Genomic DNA, 27756 nt, shown 5'->3' with positions numbered 1-27756 from the left:
GAAACAAAGCCCTATGAAGAGTGACTGAAAGAACTGGGCATGTTTAGCCTGGAGAAGAGAAGATTGAGGGGAGACATGATAGCACTCTTCAAATACTTAAAAGGTTGTCACACAGAGGAGGGCCAGGATCTCTTCTCGATTCTCCCAGAGTGCAGGACACGGAATAACGGGCTCAAGTTAAAGGAAGTCAGATTCCGGCTGGACATCAGGAAAAACTTCCTAACTGTTAGAGCAGTGCGACGGTGGAATCAGTTACCTAGGGAGGTTGTGGGCGCTCCCACACTAGAGGCCTTCAAGAGGCAGCTGGACAACCATCTGTCAGGGATGCTTTAGGGTGGATTCCTGCACTTAGCAGGGGGTTGGACTCGATGGCCTTGTAGGCCCCTTCCAACTCTGCTATTCTATGATTCTATGAATTAGATCAGACTTTCATCCACCTGGAAGAGGAGGAACCCCTCTCAGTCACCACTCTTGCTTTAGCTTACAGAAAGAACTTGGAAAAGATCTTTTAACTAAATTAACCAACCATAAGGAGATAAACATCAGAGTGGAGTCCTCTAGCTAGCTTTAGAGGGCTACCGCAAGAACGTGAAAACACACTCATCTTCAGACCAAAACCACATACAATGTTGTATGCAGAACTACAATATGGTAGTGCTGCCAGCTCCATCCCTCACTGACCAGAACACCACTTCATGGGTAAATTCAACTTTCCATGCTGGAAGGAAAGGGATGTCCCAAAGCAGTGTCCTTTTATGGGTGAGCTGGACTGCATATGCTACAATACTTATGTAGGATTCTACATCTAAACAATGCTTCCATGGAAGCAAACTTGTCTATTTTGTATTGGAAGATGAACATGGAACACTTATGTTGCTACCCTTCAAATCTCTTCTCAAGACATGTTTGTCAGGAGTGCTGCTGATGTTCTAAAAAAACTAACCGAATGTTATACCTTTGGGTGGCATTTGATTACGCCAAGAATGCAGATATGATGCACTCACAAACCTATCAGCTAATGGTGGCTTTCTGTCTCAGATCTCCTTTTTTAAAAAGAGAATATGAGCTTCTGAACGCCTTGTGTCCTGTGTGCGCCTAATGTATATACAGAGTGTTCTATGCAAATGAAGCCTGTGCTGCTGCCTTAGAAAATGGTCATGGACAAAAAAAATCACACAACACCATCCTTGAACTTGGTGAAGTGTAGAGATAATAACCTTAGATATGTGCAATGGGTCCAGTTTCAACACTAGTCAGTTTGTTAGAAAAAAGCAGAGCACTTCTTGAACTAGCAGTGCGCCTAGATCCTATACTCTTGCAGCAGAAGTCAGTGCCCCAAGGAAGGTGACTTTCCAGGTGAGTTCCTTAACAGGAATGGAAAGCTTCCAGCACCAATGGACAATTCCATGATAGAAACCTATGGATCACAGATGGAGAGAGAAGGGCAGAACTTCAGAGGGCAGAACATCAGAGGAAGTGTTTGAGTTGTGGATGACTGGAAACAGACATCTTCTAACATGTCTTAAGGACACTATCTATGACTACCACCTGCCTCCTCAGAATTGTTGGTGGAAGTCCCTTGCTCGAGCTAGCTGAAAGAAAAAATGGGCATATCAGGAATTCTAACCTGCTCTGAAAGCATTTGCTGACCTTTGCACCATCTTCAGAACACTTCCCACATCATAACTGATATGTTTGCTGTGGAAGATCTGCAAGATACCAGAATAATACTCACCACTTTTTCCAAAACCCCTTCTCTAAGAGTTCCCCCCCTCCCAACCTCCAGGTGCAGCATCGGGTCCAGGTTAAGAATCAGGTCTTGAGATATCTGATCTGGCTGGATTGGAAGTTTCCAGGGCGGGCTTATACAGAGGTCTATCAAGTCTGAAAACCAGAGCCTCGTAGACCAACGTGCAAATATCACTGCCATCTCTGCCCCGTCATACAAATCTAGCAAAGTGACCCTGCCAATATAAAAAGGGGAGGAAACACATATTGGAGGCCCTGTAGCCACTCAAAATGCAGAGCATCCATGGTCTCTAACTGCAGTTCTTGGTATCAAAAAACGAACCTCTTCGGAATTTTTTTTTATTTAAATCGGATTTTTATTTTTTGATTTAAATTGGGTTTTTTTTAAATAAAATGCTTTTTGAGGAAAAATCTATCTAAAGATAGTTTTCTATTTAAGATACATTATAGTCTAAAGATTATTCATCATGAAATAAGGATTAGTTTTTAACTATGTAGCATAAGGCTGTTTAAATTTTTTGGTAAATGAATTCCATTAATCCATTCACAATGTCATGCTCTTCCAGAGGTTTCTGTAAGATTATTTTTCTCCTTTCAATGAAGTATAGCAGAAAAGTTGCCCAAATATGAAAGATTAACCTATTAAATTGGAGATAGTTCACCTCGCAATAATTTCATAATTATCTACCTATGATGTGTTTCTAATAGTATAACCAAATCAGTACTTTTTTGATACCTCCCTAGGTAATTGATTTCATTGTTGTACTGCTCTAACAGTCAGGAAGTTTTTCCTGATGTCCAGCTGGAATCTGGCTTCCTTTAACTTGAGCCCTTTATTCCGTGTCCTGCACTCTGGGAGGATTGAGAAGAAATCCTGGCCTTCCTCTGTGTGACAACCTTTTAAGTATTTGAAGAGTGCTATCATGTCTCCCCTCAATCTTCTCTTCTCCAGGCTAAACATGCCCAGTTCTTTCAGTCTCTTCATAGGGCTTTGTTTCCAGACCCCTGATCATCCTGGTTGCCCTCCTCTGAACATGATTAAATCAATTCTTTCTGAGTAGTGATTTAAATCAAATTGATTTAAATCGAATCCACCCTGCTTGCAGATGAGAGGGATAGTATGTTGGGTGCCTCAGCCTGGCTTTGCAGGTGCAGTGATGCCCCTGGGCATTCTGTAGAAGACCCCTGATATACATAAATTAATGGCTGCAATTCACTTTAAAAAAAGATGCAACTGAAGACAGTATTGCAGTGAAAGCAAATCCTAAGCATTATCTCTGAACAAAGGCAGTACAGCTCTCCCACAAAGCGTGTGCTTGTAAAATTCAACCTTTGCTCCAGCTCCACTAATATTCGACGTATCATAGCAACACTATAAACTATATTTTTGTTTTGAAATTTTATATTACTGATATTTTATTGATTGTTGAAAACTATCTTGAGAGGCTTTTTAGTTTTAAAGTAGCCACATATATTAAACACATAAAATATATTTTGAGCATTATCAAGGTCCTTTCCTTCACTACAAAGTACTTTAGCCTGCTTCCACACACAATTTAGTAGCTAGAGGGCAAGAGAGGTTCCCTAACAGGCAAAAGACAGGGTATCCCATGCAGGATCCAGTCACACAACTTCACAGAAATTAAGTACCGCCCTCACACACTTTGGCCAATTCTGAGAATGCAACACATATTATTTTGAAATTTTTAAAGCTGTCAGATTATGGCAGCACCAACTCATTTTCATCCTAAGGAAATCAGCATTGTCATATTTTTAACATGGAACATTACAGATAGCACCCAATCACTTTCCATACCACCAGAACAAATTTATCAAGGCACTATGTGTGGACTAAAGCCCAGTGCACATATCCGTGGAAGGAAGTCCGGTACTTCCCAGTACAGAGCCACAGGACTGTGCTACATGGGCTTTACTGCAGCTACGGTATGAAGATCAGTTTCTATTAAGTACGTAAAATGGCACTGCAAGCAGGGAGGAATTCATTAATCTCCAGCAATTTTTTATAATCCCTTATTCTGCACAGCAGTTTGTTTTGAGAGTAAACACAAAGAGCCTTGTAGCACCTTAAAGACAAACAAATTATGGCATAAACTTTCATGGAGTACAGTCCACTTCATCAGATATATGATGAAAGTACTACTACACAACGGCTTGCTTTTGTTGCAAAACAAAACATCTACTTCTCTGACTATTCAAGAGTGGGAATGTCATATGCCACCACAAACTATGATGTTTCAAATATTGCTAGTTATGCATTTAGTTTTATTCACAGTTTTGTACTATTTTCTTTCTGATATTAATAATAACAAACACAACTCTTCCTCATTAATTCTTCCCCAGCTTGCCTCTGCCTCCTCTTCCTCTCCTGCATCAAGTTTCACACTGTAAGCTTCTCAGGGCAGGGACCTGTCCTGTTGTACTCTGAAGCACCGAGCACGTCGAGGGCGCTATATAATCTATACAAATTCTTTTTCAGTATTCTTTCTGAGCGCCCCACCCTTCCCTCCCTGTCCTGCCCTGCCCTTCTCACAACCCCAAAAGCACATATTGGTAACACTCAAGACACACCATGGACTTTGGGCTGCATCCAATATTAGTCCAGCAAACCTATTGAAATTAATGGGAATTAAGTTAGGCTAACACTGGGTACAACCCTGAATCTCGCACACAGGGACACCATTCTTCCTTCCCAGGAAATACACCAACCGCGACAACAAGTTTACTTTTTTATTTAATTAAAATGAATTGGCTGGTAGCGCCGCCCTTTCAGGGTAGACCCCTCCCCAAGGGGTGGGGTGGGGCTAACGAAAGTCAGCAAGGGACACACATCAAAGCATTAAAACAAGACCGACTCATTAACCAAACCATGACAGTTTACTCGTGAGGGGCAGGAACTCCTTTGAGACGTCGTAAATCGGGAGCCAACCTTGAACGGAAGCCAGCCTCGACTTCCACCTCCGCCGCTCCCTGCCTTCCCTGCCTACCTGCAGAAGTCGCGCTCGCGCTCCCCTCCCCCCCCCGCCCTCGCGCTCTTCCCTCACGCGCGCCGCGCCCTCGCGCCCACTTTCACCTCACTCCAACTGCCAACCGCCTCCCTTCCTCCGCCTCACCTCAGGGCTGATGTAGGAGACGAAGGAGGGCTTGGAGGGCTTGGCCCCCGCGCCGCCCCCGGCGCCCAACATCGCTCCCTCCCACGAAGTCCCGGCGGCGCTGCCCCGGCTCGAGCCGGAGCCGGGGGGCGGCGACTGCAGCTCCTCCCAGGAGGACTCCGCTTCGTCGTCCGCCTCCTGCTGCAACACCGCCCTGCTCCGTCTCACGTAGTTAATCCCTCCCATCACAGCCACCAGCCTCGTCCTGGCCTTCCATGCGACTCTGCCCCCCCCAGCTCTCCCTACACGTCTATTTCTGGGGAAACGCCTCCTAGCCGCCGATCCCGCCATTGGGCTAGCGCGCCGTCAATCAAAACAGCGCCCCGCCCAACCACCCAGCCTCTTTTCAGGGAATGGTCGTGGGCGGTTTGGCCCATCGTGCGGTTGGTTTTCAGGGAGAGGGTGGGGCACATCGAGGGAACCAGTCACTGCCTCGGAACCAGAACCTCAATTGACAATTTCGTTCTCCAATCAGCGAACGAAAACCTTTGTGCGTCACCGATCGTCGGCTTAAAAGGAGAGCGCTTTTTCTTTCCTGGGAAATTTAGGTGGTAGGCTGCATTTACCAGTGGCGGCGGGTGGCTCCGATTTTGGTGGGGCTGTGACTCCATTCTGGGTTTCAGTCAAAACGAGCCATAACTCTAATAGGTTCAGTGTGATGAACCTATTTTGGGATTGGGGTTCCACACCTCGGATAGTTCCTTTTGAGTTCTGGTTGGTTCTGACTGAAACCTAGAATGGATTCACAAGCCCCACTGAAATCGGACCCACCGGCTTCTACTGCTACCTACGTTAACGCAGCTGCCAATCATTTCTCAATAACCTAAATGAAGTGAGGGTTATTAGTTCCTATTTGGCTGCATTGTCCATCTATTGGTAGCCAAGTTCTGGGAACACGTGCCAGAACTATACTGGCACGTTTCATGCCAGTATAGGGCTGTTCGGACTCAGCTTTTGTGGGGAGGTGGCCTTGCTACCAATATTTAGAGGGCTACAATAAATCTCTGCTTCATAAGGATCTAATCAGAATGCTGCTGACAGTGGGGAGGTTGGAGATGGCTAAATGGGTTTGGATCGACAGGATGTGGCAGGATGCATATAATAAAATGCTAAAACATAAGTTGAGAGTAGCCAGAATAGAAAAAAAGGACAGGTTTACAAGTACATAGTCCTCCTCTATTACCTATGACAGGGGCGGTGGAAAGCCTCAGGCTATGAGGCCAAATCTGGCTTCCAGGGTTGCCTAGATGGCATAGACCTTCTGACCACCCTGACTTTTGTGCATTTTTCCCATTCTAAAAGGTTGAAATACTTCTCTGAAGGCTTAATTACTGGAATTTTTTAAAATGTATTGTTAGATTGATATCCTTTCCCCCTCATGCAAGGAACCCTAGGTGGCTTTTATAGTCCATCTTTCCATTTTATCCTCACAGCCACCCTACAGTGGCTGTGGTTACGCTGAGAGTGGGTGTCTGACCCAAAGTCCCCCAAGTGAGCTTTATGACCAAGTGGGGACTAGAACCCAGTTCTCCTGAGTCCCTAGTCCAACATTCTTAACTACTACCTTAACTGGCTTTCAAATATTTTAAACTTTAAAATAGGGTGACCATATGACCAGATTTGCCCGGGTTTTTGATGGCAAATCCAGGAGGGGAAATCCGGATTTTTCAAAGAGCAGCTCTAATGGGAATTAACAAAAATGCTTATAACGCTGTCATTTTTTAAGATAAAGACATGAAACTTGGCACAGGGCTTTAGTCACACCAAATTTGAAACAGATCCGTTCATCCATTGACTTTTTAGGAATTTTTTAAAAATTGAGGTTTTAAAATTATTATTTTTAAAATAGTCATTTTTAAAGATAAAGAGATGAAACTTTGTACCATGATAGGATTTAGGTAGAGCTTTAGCCATACCAAATTTGAAACAGATCTGGGGCCAGTAGCAAACCCTGTTAACAACAACAGCAGCTTGCAATGAGTGAAGATACAGTCAGAAAAGATATTTGAGGGAAGGGGAGAATGTAACACACAGAGTGTAGCAAAAGCTTCAAAGTACAGCAAAACCTACAAAAGTAGGAGTGAGTGAAGTTAATTTTAGATACATTGAATCTCTCACTTGTTCTTTATTTCAGTGATTTTAACATTAAGATGTTATGTAGAACAGATTTGTCTTAAATGTGTGCTGTAAAATCAGACATGTGACCAAGGCTATGTTTGGGTGGGCACGCCCCCTTGGTGCTGGACACGCCCCCTTGGGGCGACCATGTTGTCCTCCTTTTTGGTTTCCAAAATATGGTCACCCTATTTAAAATGCTGGTATTTTTGGCAATGCTCCATTTGCCTTTGGCCCCACCCATCACTGGAATGCAGCCCTCCAAATATTTCTCAGAAATGTAATTCAGTCCTTGGACTGAATGAGGTTCTGCACGGCTGATAAGATGTTAACAAGACTGCCCAGCTGATTTTGGAAAGGCATTTTTTACACTTTGCAGTTCCTTGATGGATCACATACCTTAATATTGGAACAGATGTGGGCAGAAAATAGATCTATTCTGAGTTTTGGACATCAACTCCCATCATTCCTCATCACTGCCCATGCTGGTACGGGCTTTTATGAGTTGAACTTTAAAACATCTGGAGGTCTACATTCTGCCTCCCCTTGCTCTAAAACAGTGTTCCCTAACCTAGTGCCCATCAGATGAGTTGCAACTCTCAACATGAGAAGATGCTCTAAAAAGGAAGTAGGTAGCCCTAAGTTGTTCGTCATCAGTTTTCCACGACCGCAGTCACCTCTGCATATCATATTCTCCATCCTGTCATGATTTATCTGCTTGAAGAGAATGAGAATTTTACTTGCACTTTCTGCCTCTTTAGGAAGGATGTGGCATTAAAGCTTGTGAGACTAAACTCCCAATTTCCCTGCTTTTTGGCGCTTGGTTGAAAGCTGTAGAGCCTTAGTGTTGCTTTGTAAACTGTAGGCTACATCTAGCCTTTGGCTTCCTGGAAAGCAGCCATTATGCCTGAAAGTAGCTGAGTAAGGCAAGGGAAACAGCTTCCTGTAGCTGGATTACGAAAACAGCTCGGTGTTGTTAACTGGAAAGAGAAAATTTCCTAGCAGAAGTGTTACATCAAAGTGAAAACCATGCTCTCTAATTATACTGGAATTTGGGAACAGTGTACTTATGACTTAATTATTGCTTAGTTTGCCAAGGGAATCCTAATTGGTATGACAGCGTTTGTATCCTCTTATAGTTAAAAAATAATTCAGAATTCTGGCCTAAAGTTCTGACCTAAATTTTGTATACTTTTAATGTTTACTATTTTTAATTGTTGTAAACCGCCCAGAGAGCTTCGGCTGGGGGGCGGTATATAAATGTAATAAAATAAATAAATAAAGTAATCCAAATATTGTGCAAAGAAAAACTCAACAACTTGCACGCACAATTAAAATGCATGAACAAAAGACTCATATTATTTCCTGCAAGAGATTAAGGGAGATGAGGAGGAGAGCAGGGCTCTTTCACCAGCCAAAGGCCTTCCTCATGAAGGCTCCTCCTCCCTCAACTATCACCACCAGCAGCCATCCAGCAGGCCATACTGACAGAGATGAGAGGGAAAGTAGGCCCTGCTAAAATACTTTCCCAGCCTCTCTTTCTTCCCCATTCCCTTTTCCTTGTTTGTCATGCCTTTTTAGGTTTTTAACGCTTCAGGCTTGTTAGGTCTTGGTAACTTGATTATATACAAGCCAATATGGGAGCCGTTTTGGCTGAGGAGTGACATAAAAATAGTTTGAATAAATAAATCTTCCACATAAAGACATTGTGGAGCAGTTCATGGAATCCACGAAGTTGATGTGTATATAGGCTAGTGTGTCCTGAAGAATGGGACTCATAAAACATTTTCTTTGGTTTTTTGACAGCGTTTGTGTATTTTTAAGCCTTCTGATATTTTCAGTTATTCCAAATCTTCAGTTTTGTTCATTTTAATTTATTTGCTTTGCACTGATTGAGGCAAACGGCTGCAATAAAGCAGTCTAAACATTAAGAAGAAACCCATCCAAGTAACCCATCTTGTCTGTATTTGGTATTTTTATTGGATATCACCTCAAGCACTTTTAAAGTGGAAAGGCAAAGCTTAAATATAATCAATTTCAGTAATATGCATTATTTCCCTACTTTGAAACATTTTCAACCCAATCTTGTGCCTGATTTTTGAGGAAAATCTCACTTTGTTCAACCAGACTTTCATGTTAAGTGTGCACAGATTTGCCATTTAAGCCTATTCCTATTTATTCAGACATCTGCCTATGTTGAATGGGACTTACTTTCAAATAAGGGTTATTAGGACTACAGCTTAATTTCTTCTAGTCATAAAGGGCAGAGTACTGTAGAGGTCCCAACTCCATATTCTGTGTTCAACTTATCCTACAACACATTTTGAGTGTTTTCTAGGCAGCTGTCTTCATCTATTACCTTGAAGGGTAACTTCCCTTTGTGTGCATCCATCCAACCAGAATGATGGTCCCTAGGAATGTGTCTGTGAAGTCTTATTCCAAACCTGTCAGAAGATAAGCCTGGCTCCATCACAGCCCAGTTAAACTTCTCTGTATCTGTATTTAAGAACTATATTCACTTAATTTACTTGTGGATCAGACTGTTTGAATATAGCAGAATGCTGTTTCCATTAGTAGATTATATAGATTTCTTCAGCCACACTAGCAGAATAAGATGGACAGTGGCACAGTATAATATATCAAGAGCATGTTTCAACAGCACTTTCTCTCCAGGCTGGGAACAGGTTGTCTACATACATGGGGATACGGGTTTACAGCATAATATAAGCAAAAATACAAATCTTTGCCCCCCCAAAAGTTTATAAGCTAAATTTGACATTGGGAGAAACTATTCGGGGAGAAACCCCAGAGGCAAAAGCTAAAAAGGGTAAATATGAACATATATATAAACTTTGTTTTGATTGGGAATAAGAACTAACAGGTTACGCCTAAGACGTCATGGAAACGGGCCCTTTCTCCAAGTCCCTAAGGGTACAATTCTCCCAATCACTGTGTGTGTTTGTGTTTACATGCATTAGGATGCATAGATAAAACCTCAAATACCCCATGACTGCATATAGTAACTACCTTCACCTCACCATAGCCAACAGCCAGATCCCATCCTAGAAAATGGTTCATCTGACCTTTTGGGGGATCATGGGCGGACGCTGCAGCATAGCTTGATCTGTGTGTTTCATTACCTGGAGCTGCCTGCCCCCAAGTTCGATAGGGCAAGTGCATCTCGAAGGCTACTGCTAGAGGCATATTGCAAACTGGATGTGGAGTTAAATCCATGGGAGGTATGCACATCCATGTCTTGAAGGATTCTTTCTAGAAACAGGCATTTCAACTTCATATTTTCTGGGCTCCCCATCAATCAATTTTCTATCAGCAACAAAATTAATGTAATCATGGGTGCTTTCACATCACTCTGCTTTGGGGGACTGGGATTTCAGTTCCAAAGTTTCTAACCCTCACAATACAGATTTATACAATGCCAGACCATACTAATCTTACAGTTCACACAACTGATACCAGATCAGCACAGGAAGTTCCATGCAGCTGATGAAAAACTTGGTGACCCCCCTCAAATACCTCTGCAATACTAACCCCTTTCCCCGCCTTTAAACATGTAGCAGACCAGATAAGACATTTGGGTAGAGAATGAAGGAAAATGTTCGGGCAATGGTATGGCTATATAAAAATAGTTATATGGAAGTAAGAGTTGTGTGTGGGGGGGAATTAAATAGAGAAAAATTTTGAACTCTTTTCCAATCATCTTATTCATATAAATTAATGTGAGAGACCTTTGAAGGCATTTATCAAAATATGTAAACGAAGTAAATAGCTGCATCCAACACAGAGTTCTTGGAATATGGCAGTCATTAGATTGAGTCACTTGTCTGCCTGGATTGTAAGGAGGGCAACCATGAAAATCAGACCAAGCAGAAGCTCTGCTCATGATAGTTGCCTCCACATGAGTTTTTGGGACTCCCTGTGCCATTATGCACCCCATTCAGGAAGGCCCCTGACCCTCTGTGAAATGGGGCAGCAGCTCTGGTGGCAGGGAAGTCAGCTTCTGCAAATTCCCTTCTGCCAGCATGACACAGGATATCACCCTTTCTGAATGCAATAAATTTAAGAACAAACACAGTTTGGAGGATTAGCAACTATCAAAACAAATTTATGTAAAGAATTGGGCCAGAGCTTGGCAGTCTCGGATAAATTGGGCCAGGAAAGCTCAAACTAATTTTAAAGAAGTTAATCTGAGCTGCAATTTTCTATTTCTCAAGCAAGTTTAGGAGCATGACATTGTTAAATCCATGCACTGAAAACTAGCATAAGCCACTCACATTGAATGAGGTGTATGTAAACCTCCCAGAGAGCTTCGGCTATGGGGCGGTATATAAATGTAACATGTCCCTGGTGTACAATTAACATTAAGTCACTTACTAGATTTTAGTCTTTATTTGTGTATTCAACTGTAGTGCTGTAACAAATCACACCTGTGTACCAGAGCATACATCAACAGCCAGATGTAGACCTGAATTACACCACTGCTATACTATTTAGCTGTTTGAAGGAGACATAAGCATACACTATGGCCATAAATAATTTTCTGCAATTTTCTTTTATAGCCTTCAATTTATCAGGAATATTGTTATCTACCTTCAGGTTTTAGACTTAAAAGAAAATCTGTTAATAATTTTGTACAGAAACAGCGAAAAGGGCAATCTCACAGGCAATGATATGGCAAACAATTATTTTAAGTAAGAGCTAATGGCATTAGTGCCATACCGATAAAACTTTCTGAAAACAATTAGCCAACTCTGTCCAAATGGAGAAAATGCCCTTGCTTACATATTCAGCAAAATTTCAGAAAGTTATTTTTTGGCCTTGCTATGTCAAAGTCAATTAAAGACCTAGGCATGAAAACTAAAACAATACTTCTTAAAAGCCCTTCTATTAAAAACAAAGTCATGCAATTTTTGATCAATTATGCAATTGCTAAAATTGGTGCAAGTCCATACTGTATACGTTTAGCATTTATATTCCTAATGCGTAACTAACAACAAACCTGATTAGAGTAACACAAATCTGTCTTAATTACACCATTATATCACTAGAGAGACAAATGCCATGAAATTGGCAGAAACATTTAATTGAAAGCACTTAAATAGCAGGATAAGTGTGTGTTAACACTTCACATTTAAGAGAAATAATCCTGCAGCCCCACTTTACAAAAAAGGGTTCTGCTATAAAATATTAAGCGAAGGAGGATCTGTATTTACCAATTCTAATGCAAAACAACTTACAGCTTGTGTTAAAGGTAACTAAAAATTCTAAGTAGAATAGTAAAGTACATAAAGCAACTGAAGCACATAACTCTGTATTAAATACAGTACAATTTAAGTACACAGTGTACCAGTTAACGTAAAGAACAGAAAACAAGAGTTATATGTTAGAACACAAACAATGAGGGTGGGCTAAAACAAATAAATCAGAATACAGTTTTCATTTTTAATCTCTTTCCACCATAATTCGTCTGTGTGAATGCCACACAAAAGTAATTTTTCTACCTTTGGGGGATGTTTTTAGACAGACATTAAGAAAAAAAATCTGACAAATCATCATTAACACTGAATATATGCACTTCTTTTTTAGAAGTTATCATAGTCCTTCTTATCTTTTTTACCCTCTGCTTCAAATCCATCAACTCCATCACTGTCCCTTCTCCTTTTACGATTGTTGTGGATACTGAAGCGCTGGTTCATCTGAGGCAAAGGATCCATTCCTAAAACTTTATGAATTTGACGGAATGCAAGAAGTCTCAATGCAAACTGGTAGCAAGAAGAGGAGGGGAAAGAAAACATCAGAATTATTACATTTCAGCTTCCAATAGATACCTATTAATTTTAATTACTGAAAGCTCACATAATTTTTTTTCAGAAAATTGTGCCACAATTTAATTAATGATGTAGTTTCTAAAAGTTCTCTGAATAGTTTCATAATGAAGCAAATAGGTCCCTTTGCATAGAACATCCTCTAATTTATTTGTTTTTAATAGTGTAGTCAGTAATATTTTCTTAGAAACCTAAGAGTGGCATTTCCTACTTTTTCAAGTATTCTGGTTTTTTTTTTAACTGAAAAGCTATAATTTATAAAATAAATAAGATATAAAGTTGGCAAAAAAACCTGGGACACTTTCCCTCTACTTCAAAAGGAGTATGAAATACTATAGTCTCTAGGCAAGATATTCACTTTTCAGCTCAGCTGTTTAAGCCTGTGTATCTTCATTATTCCTGTATCAGATATTCACAACATTTCATTATTTTATTAGAACTTTTAATCACCTGTGCGCTTGAGGTAATATCTTCTCGTTGCTGATCTGTCATTAAAGCAAGTGTATCGAAAGGATCTTTTTCACAAGGGTCAAGAAGGCCAGGACCTCCTATAACAAGCAGCACAAACATTTTACTAATTTCATATAGATATTATTTTATAACTTTTACAATGCAAGAAAAGTATGTCTGAAGTATACAAACGTTACAGTTTAACAACCTATGAATTTCATGTGTTGTCAACTTGCCTTTAAGGATAATTCCTGAAGATATACACTCAAACACTCTTCTTAAGGCATCCCCAGGACTTTGTGGTCCAGTAGCACTACTAATTGCCTTCTCTACTAATAACTCCATTGCCTAAATAAAACAAGGAGAAGCAAAAATAAGTCACAATCTACACATTTAAAACATGAAATGTAGGTTTCCACCAAGAGCTGGAAGGTAATACAAAAGAATTTTATGGTGTCTGGTGGTCTCGTAACATAGCCAAAGCTTCAGAAAAAAATAATTAACTAAACTTAAACTAATACACGAATTGTTAACATACGCAGAAAGCCAAACCACATGGACAATATTCACATTCCTGTATTCATTCATACTGCCATGTTTATCTCAATAGACACCACAATAGATCCTAGATTTTTTTCACTCCACAAAATGTACTCAGCCTATAAATGAACAACAAAAATAAACAAAGGCTGAAATCTGGTGCATGAAAATGGGATCATGCTGCATAAAATTCTGAGGAGCATTATACTACAAGAAATTGGAATAAAAAGGCTTGGATCCTGTGAACAGAAGGGCTCCCTGCATTCATGGAAGTTACTATGATCTACTGGAGGTTTCTGCTGGTGGAAGGGAGACTGGCAATTTTCTTTTATTCCCCCCTTCCCCCAGCAGCCCTCAGTGCTACCTCTCATGCTGGAGGGGTCCTCCAGCCTCTCATAAAAGATTGGGCGGGGGGAGGTGTAGGGAAAATTAGCAAAAACTGTCTCCCTCCTTAAGCGTCATGTGAGCTGAGTTCCACTCACAAGAAATTAGTATCTAGGCCAAAGTGAACACACACTTTAAGAAAACCAAGGAAATTCTGTAATCAGGGATCCACAAATGTGTTTGACAGATGGCCCAAATCTTTTTATAGTGACCACCTGTCCTTGGCTGCCTAGCACAAAAGGGGAGAGCCATTCCCATCCAAGAAGTTTTCTGTACACTGGAAGAGGTCCCTCACCTCATACTGGGTGCAATCCCACTGTGAAATAAGTGACTCAGCTCTGCTCTTTGGAGTCCTCTGTACACACCAGAAGATTTGGGGGGTGGGATGGAGTCAGTGGTAACCATAAATAATGGCCACCTAGCATGTACTTTTTATATATATATATATCGCGTATGATGAAGAGCCTGCAATTTCCAGAAAGCTGTGTTCTACTTTAGAGACAATGCTGACCTCAGCGAATTTTGTGGAGCCTGTCCAACACTATGAAGGACAGATCATGTTAGAAATTTAAAATACATGGTTTATAATGAATAATAGCTATTTGGGATGTTTCCTATACTTGGGGTGAAACCCAACAGCACATAAGTGGACTTCTGCTCTCGCAATAAGGAGTTTCCCCTGCTCTTTTCCCCCTGCAAGCTCTCCCCCTTAAATTGACTCCTAATCCTCCAGAGAAGATTTTTGAGGGTACATGGGGGGCTGAAAGGGGAAAGATAAATCACCCCCTCCTCTTTCCACTGACAGTAGCTCTTCTATTGATGTGAGTTTATTAGACAACACTCTTGGATTATGGTGAAGTACCATTACCAGTTTTGGATATAGCAACAGCCCCTTTCACTTCATAGGGCTTCTCTAGCATGAGGCCCTTTGAATTCTGCACTATAGTGTCACACCCTGATGCCTACATGATAGAAATCAAGATCAGAATGGCAAACATTACATAGACACATCTCTTATGACAGATGTTGGGGTGGACCTCACTGATGAGCAAGAAGTATGAAAAAACACATCCTTATTGGAAGCAACTTTAAAAGTTATGCTGGACCTGTTTCATGCCTTTTGCATAGCTGTCTTTTTTCTCACCCCATTGCAAATTTGTAACATACTAAAAAAATTAACTTATTTTGCCCTAATACTTTAGACGTCAAAACTACGCTTACTGAAAACATAAAGTTATGTAAGTAACAAATAGTGTTGTGTACAACGCTTTTCCACATTTTACTAACGTAACTTTGGAGTTCCGTGTGTATGCTGGGGCTTTCCTTCCACTATAGTCGCTTGTGCTTCCAAAAAGCTGCTGAAGTTGGAGGACCCTCCAATCCCAGTACAGGGGATTGGCAGAAATCAGAGATAACCCCTGCCATTGTACAAGCTCAAGGGGCTCTTTGGATCCAAGCCACTGTCTCATACTTTTTAACATTACATAGTAGCTGCTTAATTAGGTCACAAATTCCCAGAGTTGCAGGGATATTCCAGGACATTTCATGCATAATTATAAGAAGACAATCCTGAGGTCCTTTAGTACAGAATCTTTCTTTCTCTCACTCCTACAGGTATAATTCTTTAGAGAAAACATTTAAGAAATGTTTTCCTTTGTCCTATTGTTATTGATACTGTCACTTCTGAAACAAATTAACAAATTCAAAGAAACTAAGTAAATTACGTTAATATGGAGGAGTGCATTTGGAGAAAATACAGCATTGGAAATCTATTATTTCATTAGTAACAATATGGTTGTGGCTTTAAAAGCATTACTTACCCAGCTTGGAAAGTCAGTCCAAGTGGGAACTCGCTGACAGAGATCACGAAGAATACGTATGATAATGACACAGGACTGCAGACCATTAGCTCTAGCCTTGAGAGCAATACAAAATCAAGTTAATCAATCCCAGCACCAATAGAAAAAGAGGCCTTTTAGAGCTAAAACGCCACTGTTCAATGGAAGCTCAGACACAGAAAAGAAACAAGCACTTGAAAACATTCCAGGAGCTGCCATTTACAGAAGCATTTTATGCCAAGGTTAGTAACTTAACAAGTCAAGGTGCACAGGTTATACAAGACTAATATCCCTTGAATTCCTGCACACTTCGACCTATAGTTCATTTGTAACAGCAAAGACAATTATCTTCCTAAAATAGAAATACAAAAGTGAAGAGCTAACAAGTAGAGAGATTGAAAGGCTATTGGGAATCTGTTTGGTCTCTTTGCTGTGCCTTTGCTGGAGTGCAAAGTCACTGAACCAAATAGTTTCTCACCTTTCATTCCCTACACTTTATGAGCTTAAAGAAATAAAGGGTAAAAGTCTTACATCTAAAAACACAAAGCTTTAAACACACATTCTGTTATTTAAAGCAAAGTTAATCTGCAGCCTTATGGAATACATTACAAATACAAAACATACGATTCCCCCAAAGCGAGTCAAACTTTTAACTTCGCTATCTCAATGTCCAGAAAACAAGTTGATGTCAAATTGGCAAGAACTGCATAAAGCAGTTCTTCTATACAAATCTTCCAAGATTAATTAATTTCCCCCCTAGTCATTTAATTTTATATATGTGTACATATATATTTACTATGGGCAACCTTTTTTCCACATAGTTTAACATCCAACTGAACAACTGAACTACTCTCTCTCATAAGGCTACAAGAAGGAAGTAAAATGATGTTCCGAACCTGGAACCACTTAGCGTGGCGTAGAGCAGCCAGAGCGTCAAGGCATTTTTGCCTGTCCAAGACGTCCGGTGGGTCTTTCACCATACCCGAGGTTACATCTAAAATGGATTGAATTGGCAAAATGCAGTGAGGAATGGGTGTTTGACCAGGTGAGCAAGACACTTCCTTAAAATAGCTTCCATGTCACACATGCCATTTATATTGCAAACCCTGTCTCCAACATATTAGTGTTGTCAGCAATATCCCTTAAGCTGTATGAGGTCATTGAGCCCAATATGAAAGACAATCAAGAGCATAATACAAGGTTAGCTCTTAATCTTATTTTTATGCCGAACTATTTGTGAAAAACATCCTCTGGAAAAATGAATTTCCCCCTAAAATTAAAATGTTGAAGGAAGAATGGTTGGACACAGTGCACCAGCACAGGAAACACAAGACAGAAGGAACACAAAAATCCACTTGAATGAAGCAGAAGTTACAACAAACTGTGAGCAAAATCTATAGTGAAGTTTTCCTGTGCAAGTCCCACTGAAATAAATGGGCATTTGTATTCAGCACCCATTCATTTTAATGAAATTTGTGCAGAAGAATTTCCCAGTGGATTGTGCTCTATATGTTTGTTGGGACAACTTAAAATGGCCACACGCTACCTCAGACATAGTCCTAGTTAATGGGTCAAATTCTTACTGAGCACTACCTTACGTTAAGGCAAGGTAAAAATATATTTCTAGAAACAATCCAGATTATTTTGAATTTATGGAGTCTGAAGGAATGTGAAATACTGTGTAAAATTTCAAGTCAAGCCCATCTATATATTTTCATATTTCTTAAAACTCCGTAGGCTCCTATTGCATCAAGGTACATGCCATGTATATCCATCCCAATTTCATCCAAAAGAATACCAAGAGAAAGCTGGAAAGAGAGGTCTTAATAAGAGAAGTTATAGAGGAAAACCAAAGCCATAAAGAGTAGAAGCAACAGCAGTGTGATAGAAAGAAAAACACTGCATTTGGTAAATTCAGATTTTCTAAACAAGGATTTTGTCAATTACAATGATTGTGCCTATATTTAGGGCAGCTATAACTTTTACAACTGATTGATTTAACTGCCTCTGATTCTATAACTGCTGATTATCATTAAAGTTTTTTTCTAGCTAGTTTTTAATTTTCTGCCAAAATAAATTTGCTGTTACAATAAATGTTTAATGTGCCATGAGGAATAATGCAATCAGATTTTGTCTGGATTATTCAGCAGACGGGACTGAACATTAAAATGTGATCTAATGTAAGCCAACATACTAGTAACAGCAAATCAAAGACTCATGAAACACAGCAACTAGAAAAAGAACATAAGCCAAGAAATTAATAGATCAGGCTTGAAAATAAGCCATCAAAGTATACATGAAGAGAAGCAGGTCAAAAGGGTACATCAAGCCTTAATTTATGTCACACTTGATCTGTGTACAGAACATTTCAATTACATCAGAATGTTATATTTAAATTGTTCACCTCTCATAGGAAATGTGCTTGTTCTTGCTTATATGAATATTTTACCAGTGGCATTTATGAGTCTTATACAAAGATTTTACCAATGGGATTTATGTCATTTTTTACATGGTGACTTTAACGGGCTATACCAACATAGCAGAGTAAAGAATGAGTCACACAAGTTAGAGATTTAAAAGCAAGTGAAAGATGATATTATATCAGGGGAAAGGAGAGTGAAATTTAAAGGGGAAAGGGTCAACTGAGGCCAAAGTCGGCAGTATGATTTTATAATTGAAGCATTTAAAGTTTATATCAATGAATACTGACAAAACAATGATAATTTATTCTATTTAAAATAGCTTGAGAGAAAAAAGTTCTCATGTCTCATACCAACTATTTATACTCTCATGAAAATACTTGCATACAAATAGTTTTAATGACTCCAGTTTCTCTAAACGGAAGTCTTGAATATTTTTTTTACAATAACAGTACTAAATATTTGCATTTCAAAGCACTAATTTAAAAAGAAATAGAAGCAATGATCAAAAGCGACCCATATATAAGTAACAAGTAAGACTATGGGTGTGATCTAGCTCCATTAAAATTAATGAGAGTTTTGCAATTGACCTCAGTGGGAGATAGATTGTATCCATTATGAAACAACTTTGAAACTTGAAGCCATCAGAAGATGCCAAAGCAGCTATAGAAATTGGGAAGACATCTGGGCTGGATATCCATTAAAGAAGGTTTCCTGTTTGTGGATTTTTGCATCTGTTTTAAGACTCCAAGTGGATTAACCCCTTAAAGACTAGTCCTAAATAAATAAATAAATAAATAGCCGAACACCCTATTAGCTTCAACTGGTTTTTTGAAGTACAGGTTACTTTTCTTGCATTCTATACATAAGGGGTTAATCTTCCATAAGACATGCTGTGTCCACACTATTTCATTATTAAAAAGTTAACAGGTATGCCATGCTCTTTAAATTCCAGATGTGAATTAAGTACTACCCAGTCAACTATTTCAAAGCTAGTGTGAACACTGCTTAATTCTAGAGAAAGAGAGAGACAAAGACAAGAAAAAAAGACAGAACACAAAAGTAACAGTAAATGCTAGGACTATGCAACCAAACCCCCTCTGTTCAAATATGGCAGGTGTGACACTGAGCTTTAGAAAACCTTGGTCAAAAATCCTTCCGATGTCTTGGCAGCAATCCCTGACAGATTCAATTATCTCTGTTAGAAGGCTTTGGACCGGGGCTAAGAAGCTAAGGATAAAAAAACATAAACACAGAGATACACTTTGCTGAAGAAACACATTCCACAGCACAGGTTAGAGCATCTTCACTATTATATCCAGAATAAATCCAGTAAAATTTTCTGATAGATACACAAAACTGTAAAGCAAAATTCCTACATGGTTAACAGTTTTGTGTTTACCTTCTCCTCCTCTCCCCTCCCCTTCAGTTTGAAACTGAATAGGATTATATAGGATTAAGATGTCATTCAACTCTATTGGAAAATGAAAGTACGTTTACTTAAAATTGGGTTCTTCCAGCAAAGCCTTCCTTGTCACCTAAATTCAACTTCCAAAAGCCAGCTAGATTCCATCAACCATGTTAAGACACCGAGCATTATGCGCTGCAGTAAGAGCATACCATTTTTTGCGGCAAATAAGCAACGATCTTCATAAAGCCTTGTTTACTGCAAATTTGCAGATTAATAGCACCACTTACACATTTCAGAAGGAAACGTTTTTGCATATTCATTTTAAGCTGCTCAGTGTCTTGAGGAAATTATTCAAAATAAAAGCTCTGCTTCCCTCAAGGTAATACTTAGCAAGTGAATCAAACTTAGAATGGCAACTCTAATTCTAGTTTGGGTCAGACAAAAAAAGAGTTTTGTTTTCTTTTAAAGGCAGAGAACAAATTTTCCGGAGTTCAAATACTCTAGCAACAGCAAAATTAATTTGTTTTGCCACAGTGAAAAAGCATTAAGTTCATGTATAAAAATAAGTAGCGTGTGATTTTATATCAATAATGTTTCCTTTATTTTGGCTAAATCTTTGCAAGTAGCATAGAAACAAATGTGATTCTGTTCTTTGGTAAAGCTGAGTAAATAAATTGAATTCATGGCAAGTAAGCAAAGGTATTTAGATTATATCAGAATTTAAAAGTGAATGGTATTATGTAAACTCAAGCATATAGTGCATATAAACCATTAAATAGCAGGAAGAAAATATTATGTATGATAATCTCCAAGCTTTGTTTTCTTTAACACTGAACTTGCTTCCAGGATAATTATACTTAAATAATTACCAAAAGCATAATACTGAAAATGCATTCTATGGCTGTACATACATACACACGCCCATTCTCTCTCCCCCCATTATCAAGAATTTTAATACAGCCTTACATTCCATGCTAGATTCCTAACCAGTAATACCACTGTGTCTGTCAAAATAAACGTTTTTGCACATACAAGATGAAAGAAAACAAAAGTTCATTTTATCTGACCCATAAAAAGAGCCAATTTACTGCAAACATTAAATTATCATGCTTGCTGGCTTAAAAACATTTGTAGCTTTCAAATAATTACAGAAGAGACCCTAAAGCAACACTGCTGGCACAAGTAGGATTGCACAGGTCATAAATACATTTTTTTAAAGAGTTCTAACGTCTACTTTAACTGACCTCAGCTACCTCTCTTAACTATAACACACTGCATGTGTACTGTTCAATTAAAACACTCCGATCAACACCAGGAGCTCCATGTATTGCACTCCAAACCAAAAAACAACCTCAAAAAACTGGAAAAAAATACACATCTTGCTCGAAGCAGTGTCAGAATCACTTTGAACTTGAAAATCAATTGTACAATTATAGATTATATGCAGTAAAGCCATATAAATGATGGCAAGACTGATCCAGTTTCAAACGTACAGTGTTATTGCCTGATGCACTTTCTTTTCTTTTAGGAAGGAATCCTCCTTGATCATCAGCCTGTAAGTACTTGCCATAGAACATCTACTTTTCCAAAGAAATGGAGTTTTGTACTTTTTAAAAAAATACATTTTCCAGAAATCTGAGGTTGTTGGTTGCAGTGAATAAGTCTAAAATAAGAAGTATTTTGGAAATATACACTCTAGCAAGACTGGGTGATGACTGAATTGCCATTCAAGGTATATCACATGCCAGCATGTTGCCTTCCAGGACTTAATGCCATCTTAGAACAGAATAAAAGCTTATGTCAACTAAAACAACATCTTTTAACAAATTTCGAACCTCCATCCCTCATGTTCTCTTCCCGAATTACTGGTGATGTCAATGTGATGGTCACTTGCATTTTCGGTTCCACACATGAATTCAAGATGATTGCTGCTTCTTGTACAGCACACTTTATTTCATATTTCTCAGGGCTTATTACCTAAACAAGGGAAGATATGAAGCATCTACTAAACTTTTTCACAAAGAAGGGGAACGTAAAGAGACTAATCCTCAATATCAGGAGTTGCTGCAAGTCAGGTTACACCTTATAACCTCTCTCTTCAAGTCAAGGGGGACACATTCCTGACTATTTAATACATACTCTGAATTAATACACACTCTGGAACACATCTATTGCATTATAATCACGCTGTTCCCTCTGTCCCCTTCCCCCCACCCCTCCACACACACATACGTAAGTATGTATCAACTTTTAAAAATACCTCATGCATATGAGGATCTGGACTCTTAAGGTCTGAAGTAAATGTTATGATATTCTTCTTCTGTGAGCAGCTGTGGAGGTACCCCAGTTTGAATTGGGCCTGCCGTGTGGGAGATCCTAGCCCTTTCCCTTTGCACTGCATGGGTTCCCTGATTCAAATCACTCTCTGCCAAGTTGCTATGAAGTGTGGAGGGGAAAACATACAGATATACAAGTATTGTGCCTGATTAAGAGCAGTTCTAAAGGGGAGAAGGGGGGAAGGAGGTAGAAAAAAATATGCAATTTGGATCAGGGCCGTGGCACAGAAGTGGGGGAGTCTTATACATCCCTCAATCCAAACCGAAGGCACTTGCAACTGTTTTTGGAAGAAAAATATGTTGGTTGCGAAATCCAATCACTGATATCCTATGTAATGTGTAGTTTGGCCCTAGCCCAGCAGCATAAGCCACAATAAATTTGTGAAATCTTTCGAGTTCATAAGATTTTTGCTACTGCTGCTAGAACGGACCACCCCAGCTGTCCTAGTGGAATGTTAGAATTTATTCTGAAGCAGAATTTCCCCCAGTCTAAATGTTTCATTTTGTTTTTAAAGTCAATCCGCTTCCAAGTGTAGCAAGACCTAATGTAAAACTGAGATCAGTCTGACTACCTACTGACAGACTGTTCTTGCTTTCCTTCTTTAAAGGGACGAATGATTATCAAGTCATTGTATGTATGGGAGCTCACTTAATTCCTTCAGAAGCCAATCCACAAGTACAAAATGTTACACTGAAAACTTTTGGGCCATTCTTCTAGTTCTACTGCAGAAAAATATTTTTGCTTCCTGCACAAACATGTTATAAACAGTTCTATAGTTACTTTCGTTCACCCTTGCCCTGAGTTAATATGGGCTGTAATAGTAAATCAGGTATAAGAGAGCCACATTTAGCCTGCAAAAAACAAGTTACCATAGCCAAACAGAAAAGAGTCAATTTCATGATACACACAATAGTTTTGAACTTGCGCACTGAATTTGGTTATCCAATGGATCTTGGAGAGAACTTTCCATGGAACATCAAATTAATTCCCTCTAATGCCAAATTTGGGTAGTGATCTTTGTAAGTGAATTGGGGCCACCCAAGATAAGGTAGTTTTTTCTGCACACTCAGGGGGCTCCCCAAGTATGCAGATATATTACTTTGTTTAAAAAAATGTTAGTAATTAAAAAACCCAGCCCAACGACAGCCTGTTTTCTTTCAAAATTCAAGGAATGTTGAGGGCATCAATTGGAAGGGGGTGAGGCCAGGAAAATGGAGTATGAGAACAACAGGTTCCATCTGAGCCCATATGAATTTACTAGAAGAGCATTGTGAGGTTCAAAGCTTCCTCTTCCCATGGTATATTAGGGTGGGTGGGGGGTCAGAAGAGGGGGAAGAAAGAAGAACACTTCCCTTTCCCATTCTCCAGAACTTCAGCCTTCACCATCATCCCCTAGCACCAAAACTTTTATAACACAGTGGGGGAAGATTTCAGGAGAGTCAGAAGAGGAGTACAAATCCCCTGTTCTCCAGGCTGGGTGGAGCCATGAATAAGAACATTCTTGTTAGAGGTGGGTGATTAGCTGCAATGTTGTTTTTCAGGTCCCCGCTAGTATTTAGAAAGTATTTAATAACTAATACACCTACTTTAAAGTAAATTAGGACATTCAGGAAATTTGACTGGCAGAACCGAGTTGATCTTTCAAAAGGCACAGACCAAAGTTCAAGACCATACATACGGCAAGTTGCTTGGGCAGACTTTCAGCAATACGGCTCAGCAATGTCTTTGTGGGTTTCTCTGCACATAGCAAGACAAGATTGACATTTCGGTCTCCCCGGAGAAGCAAGCCTTTAGCCAACACTCCCACTCGTAAGACTCCTTTCAAAGCTCTGTATAAAAATGAAGTTTCTATGAGGAGCAGGTATTTCAAATCTTAATCATTACTTCAAAAAAACCCAATCCCTTTGCAATGAAAGATCTCAATATAGAATACTCTAGATCATTATCAGGGCTGTATGTACAGTGCAGATACTGGCACCGTTATGGGGGGAAAGAGCCCTGCTGGAGATCAAAGGTCCGTCTAATCCAGCATTCCGTTCCCACTGTGGCCAACCACATGCCTTTGAGAAGGCCACAAACAGGACTTGGGCACAATACCTCTTGCTCAACTTCCCCAACAATTAGTATTCAGAGGTAAACTACCTTCTATATTGGAGTTAATACATAGTCACTGATAGCCTTATTCCCATTAATTTGTCTACCCCCTTTTTCAAGCCATCACTATTTCTTGTAGTAGTGAATTTCATAGTTTAACTATGCGCTGTGCAAAGTAATACTTTCTTTCATGTCTTGTATCTCACACCAAATTCTGAATTTGTGCAGATTACACAGGTTTTTTGGGGGGTGGGTGGGAGAACCAATCAACTAAGTAGGGTAACAACACATTTGGTCAACCACTAGGTGCTTCTGGCATTGAGTGGGGCTCTGGGCTGAGTTCTTCTCCACCATCAGCAAAACTATGGATTCAGCCTACAGGAATCCATTGCTCTGCTGAAATACCTTTTCATTGGAGTAAAAGGGCAGTTGCTGTTTTTCATTCTCCTGGCTGCTTCTGGAGAATGTTCAGCCAACAAAGGAACTCTTCCATTGGCAAACAGTGAGGGATTCATTATTCTGAGCATAGAAGCCAAGAGCCTAGATAATAGGCTCACACTGAATTTCCTGGGCAATGTCCAACGGGGCTACTATGCTTCTGCAATTGACCTAGCACCAGCGTAACTGACCTCTAGTGCAATGCTAATAGCATAAGCTGGTGTGACAGGTTTTCTAGGAAACCCCGCTGCACCAGCTTATACAATTGAAGCAGTAGAGGTCATTTATGCAAGCACTATGTTAATTGTGTAAGCTAACAGCCCTGCTGGATACTGCCCAGGGAATTCAAGAGGGCAACATGAAGTAAAGGCCAAATCATAGCTCCATTTTGTCTTATTCCTTGTCCGAACACAATGACTGCTGGAAACTCAACTTCAATGCGGAACAAGTGTGATGTAATAAAACAACAACAAAACATACCTATCCTTACTGCCCTCTTTTTTCTCATCTCCTTCCTTGCTCTTGCTTTTTTCATTGTCAGTCATATTATCAGATACAAGTTTCAGTGCACGCTCAGTGATAGAAACAATCTTCTGAACTGCTTGGAGTTCCTCTTCAGTTGGATAGATAGCAGCATGTTTGGTCATTACATAACGGTCATCTGATGAATCTGGTCGACGCAGAGGCTAAAAAAAAGAAAGTGATTTTTAAATTCAGTTATGTTCCCTAATACACTTTGTATTTTACTGCTTTCTGTTCCTTGCTATTTCATTTAAGTTATTGCCCCAAGATTTTTTAAAACAAAGCATATCAAGAGAGCTTATATACAGAATTAGAGCACTTACAAAGAAATTAAGTTGTTGGCATCAGTCTTCCACAAAACCACACACCAGGGAAATACAGGCCCTCCCCGCTCTGGCAAATAGCTGAGGTGATAAAGACTAAGGCTTTCACAGATTGGTTCAAATACAAAAGGTAGAAATACAGGAATCTGAGCCAGACTCTCAGTAGAATAATGTTTGTTCAGTCTTACGTATGCTAATCAAATGGCAGAAGCAGAGATTTCAGATTAAAAACAAGGTTGGGGGGAATGTAGGCAGATTCCCTCTTTGGACTGCAATTCTGGCAGTCAATGAAGGGAAAAACACGTTCAGCTCTAACATGTCAAACTAACTTGAATTGCACAGAATAAAACACCAAAAATAAACAAAATAGGGAGTGAGGAAAGTAATCAAATAGGCTAGATATCTATTTCCTTTTTGATCCAGTTTCTAGTTAGATTAACAATGTGAATGGTAAAACTTCTTTGTAAAATTGTTTTATTTCTAATTAAAAACAAAAGGTTGCATAACTGCTAGCAGGAGAAAATCCTTTGTTAAGCAACTTTTCCAGCATATTTTACAAGTTGAACCTATGCATATTTACTCAGACGTAAGCACTACTGGGTTCAATGGAGTATATTCTCCAGTAAATATGCACAAGATTGAAGTCATGCCACAAAGGAAGTTTAATCTTTAAGGTGCAACAGGATTCCTCTTTGAGAAATTAGTCATTTTTTCTTTATTTATGTAATAAAGTTGCTTAGACAGAAAATTAAAATAGGCGCCTTATTGGCCAAGATTCATACTTTTCATCAGACAATATTGATACATGTATATAATTGTTGCATTGTGGAACTTGATTTCAAACCTGGCTACTAGAAACTAATGCTTGGCTACTAAGCCCAGCCATAATTTGCAGAACCCTGATTGGCATACTATGTCCCCTCTGTCTCCAAAGTCTGTGGCTGCAAATGCATAAGAAAATAGGTAGACATCACTGATCTGCTTCTCCTAACAAAAAGTGCCAATTTCAAAGGCAAACAGAACATTTATTTAGGTAGACAAACTCAAACTTGGTCACTCATGCGATAGAAGCTGCTTACTTCAATAATAATAATAGTAATAGTAATAATAATAATAATACTTCTGTTTTTTTCTAAGTGTCTAATATGCAATCACAAGTATGCATGTGCAGGACCAAATGCAAAAAGCTTTTAGAACTTTGACAGAGTAAAAAATTTAATAATAACAATAATTTGAAAATTAAGTTGTTAAATAAAATATAAAATAAAAATAAATTTAGGGTAGATGTTAAAGGAGGCCAGGGCCTTAGGAAGGATAACAAAAAGACAGACAGATTCTTGTTCAAAGGCTTAAGCTCCCTGTGTTAGGACCAGTATCAGAATATGTTTCATTTTTGGATTTATACACCAGCTTTTGAACCAACAGATCTTTGAAAACAGTTCCCCTTTAGGTGAAAATTTGAGTGTTTTTTTTTTTTAAAAATTAGGCAATGTGTAATCCTATTGAACAAAGAGCTGGAAAGGACTAGAGGAAAAACTTTACATCAAGCTCTATGCCCTTGTCTGCTTGCTTGTAGAGAAGGTTTGTGTATGTGTGTGTGTGTCTACCAGTGTATATCCTTCATAGTAACTAGAGCAGCTGTGTAAAGCCAGGCAAAGTTGCTGATCAGCATGCATCTAAAATTCAAGGTTTGATCTCTGCCTAGACATCATGAAAGCACTCAACCCCACAGGGATCATTGGCTTTATCACACTTAGCTACAGAACAGTTGCACTCTTTGGTTCTTCTCTGCTGCCCTTCCTGAAGATGAAACAAAAATCATCAGGGATTAAGCAACGTTTGTGGAGCAGAACGTTTTTGCTGTTCAGTGAATATGCCAATGCAGCTATGTAGATAGCAACTGATGAGATTGCAAACACTAGTACAAGGGGAAGACTGTTCAGCTCAGCGAGAAGGCTACCAATTCTCTCTTCTCCTGACACTTGTTAATATATAGTACTTCATGACTATGCTTTCAGTTACAATTCTGCATAGCGGCAACCCCTTAGCAACACAGGCTGAAATAAGGCCAATATCCAGAAACACCTGCTTGCATTTGCCCAGGTCTCATTAACTCTTTAAC

General features: G+C 39.4%; 2 protein-coding genes across 3 annotated transcripts in view; both read right to left on the bottom strand.

Annotated features, from left to right (window-relative positions):
• MTMR12 (myotubularin related protein 12) overlaps positions 1–5016 on the bottom strand; it is a 39085-nt gene extending 34069 nt beyond the window's left edge. Inside the window, exon 1 of the mRNA XM_063128175.1 lies at positions 4881–5016. Within this exon, the coding sequence (XP_062984245.1) occupies positions 4881–4952 (72 nt within the window). The 5' untranslated portion in view covers positions 4953–5016. The remainder of the gene's footprint in view (positions 1–4880) is intronic.
• A 6410-nt stretch (positions 5017–11426) lies between these two features.
• The window catches only part of ZFR (zinc finger RNA binding protein), a 40979-nt gene continuing 24649 nt past the window's right edge, over positions 11427–27756 (bottom strand). Inside the window, exons 13-20 of one of the 2 annotated variants that reach the window (XM_063128173.1) lie at positions 25270–25475; positions 23936–24086; positions 21756–21897; positions 16986–17083; positions 16072–16167; positions 13564–13675; positions 13328–13425; positions 11427–12814 (exon numbers count right to left, since the gene is read on the bottom strand). In XM_063128173.1, the coding sequence (XP_062984243.1) occupies positions 12635–12814; positions 13328–13425; positions 13564–13675; positions 16072–16167; positions 16986–17083; positions 21756–21897; positions 23936–24086; positions 25270–25475 (1083 nt within the window). In that variant the 3' untranslated portion in view covers positions 11427–12634. Of the gene's footprint in view, positions 12815–13327; positions 13426–13563; positions 13676–16071; positions 16168–16985; positions 17084–21755; positions 21898–23935; positions 24087–25269; positions 25476–27756 lie in introns of those variants that run through there. The other variant, XM_063128174.1, reaches the window with a different exon arrangement.

Source organism: Elgaria multicarinata, chromosome 6 (genome assembly GCF_023053635.1).
Source record: "Elgaria multicarinata webbii isolate HBS135686 ecotype San Diego chromosome 6, rElgMul1.1.pri, whole genome shotgun sequence".
Classification (NCBI taxonomy): Eukaryota; Metazoa; Chordata; class Lepidosauria; order Squamata; family Anguidae; genus Elgaria; species Elgaria multicarinata.
Note: the sequence above shows the minus strand (reverse complement) of the source record. Positions and strands in the feature narration are given on the sequence as shown.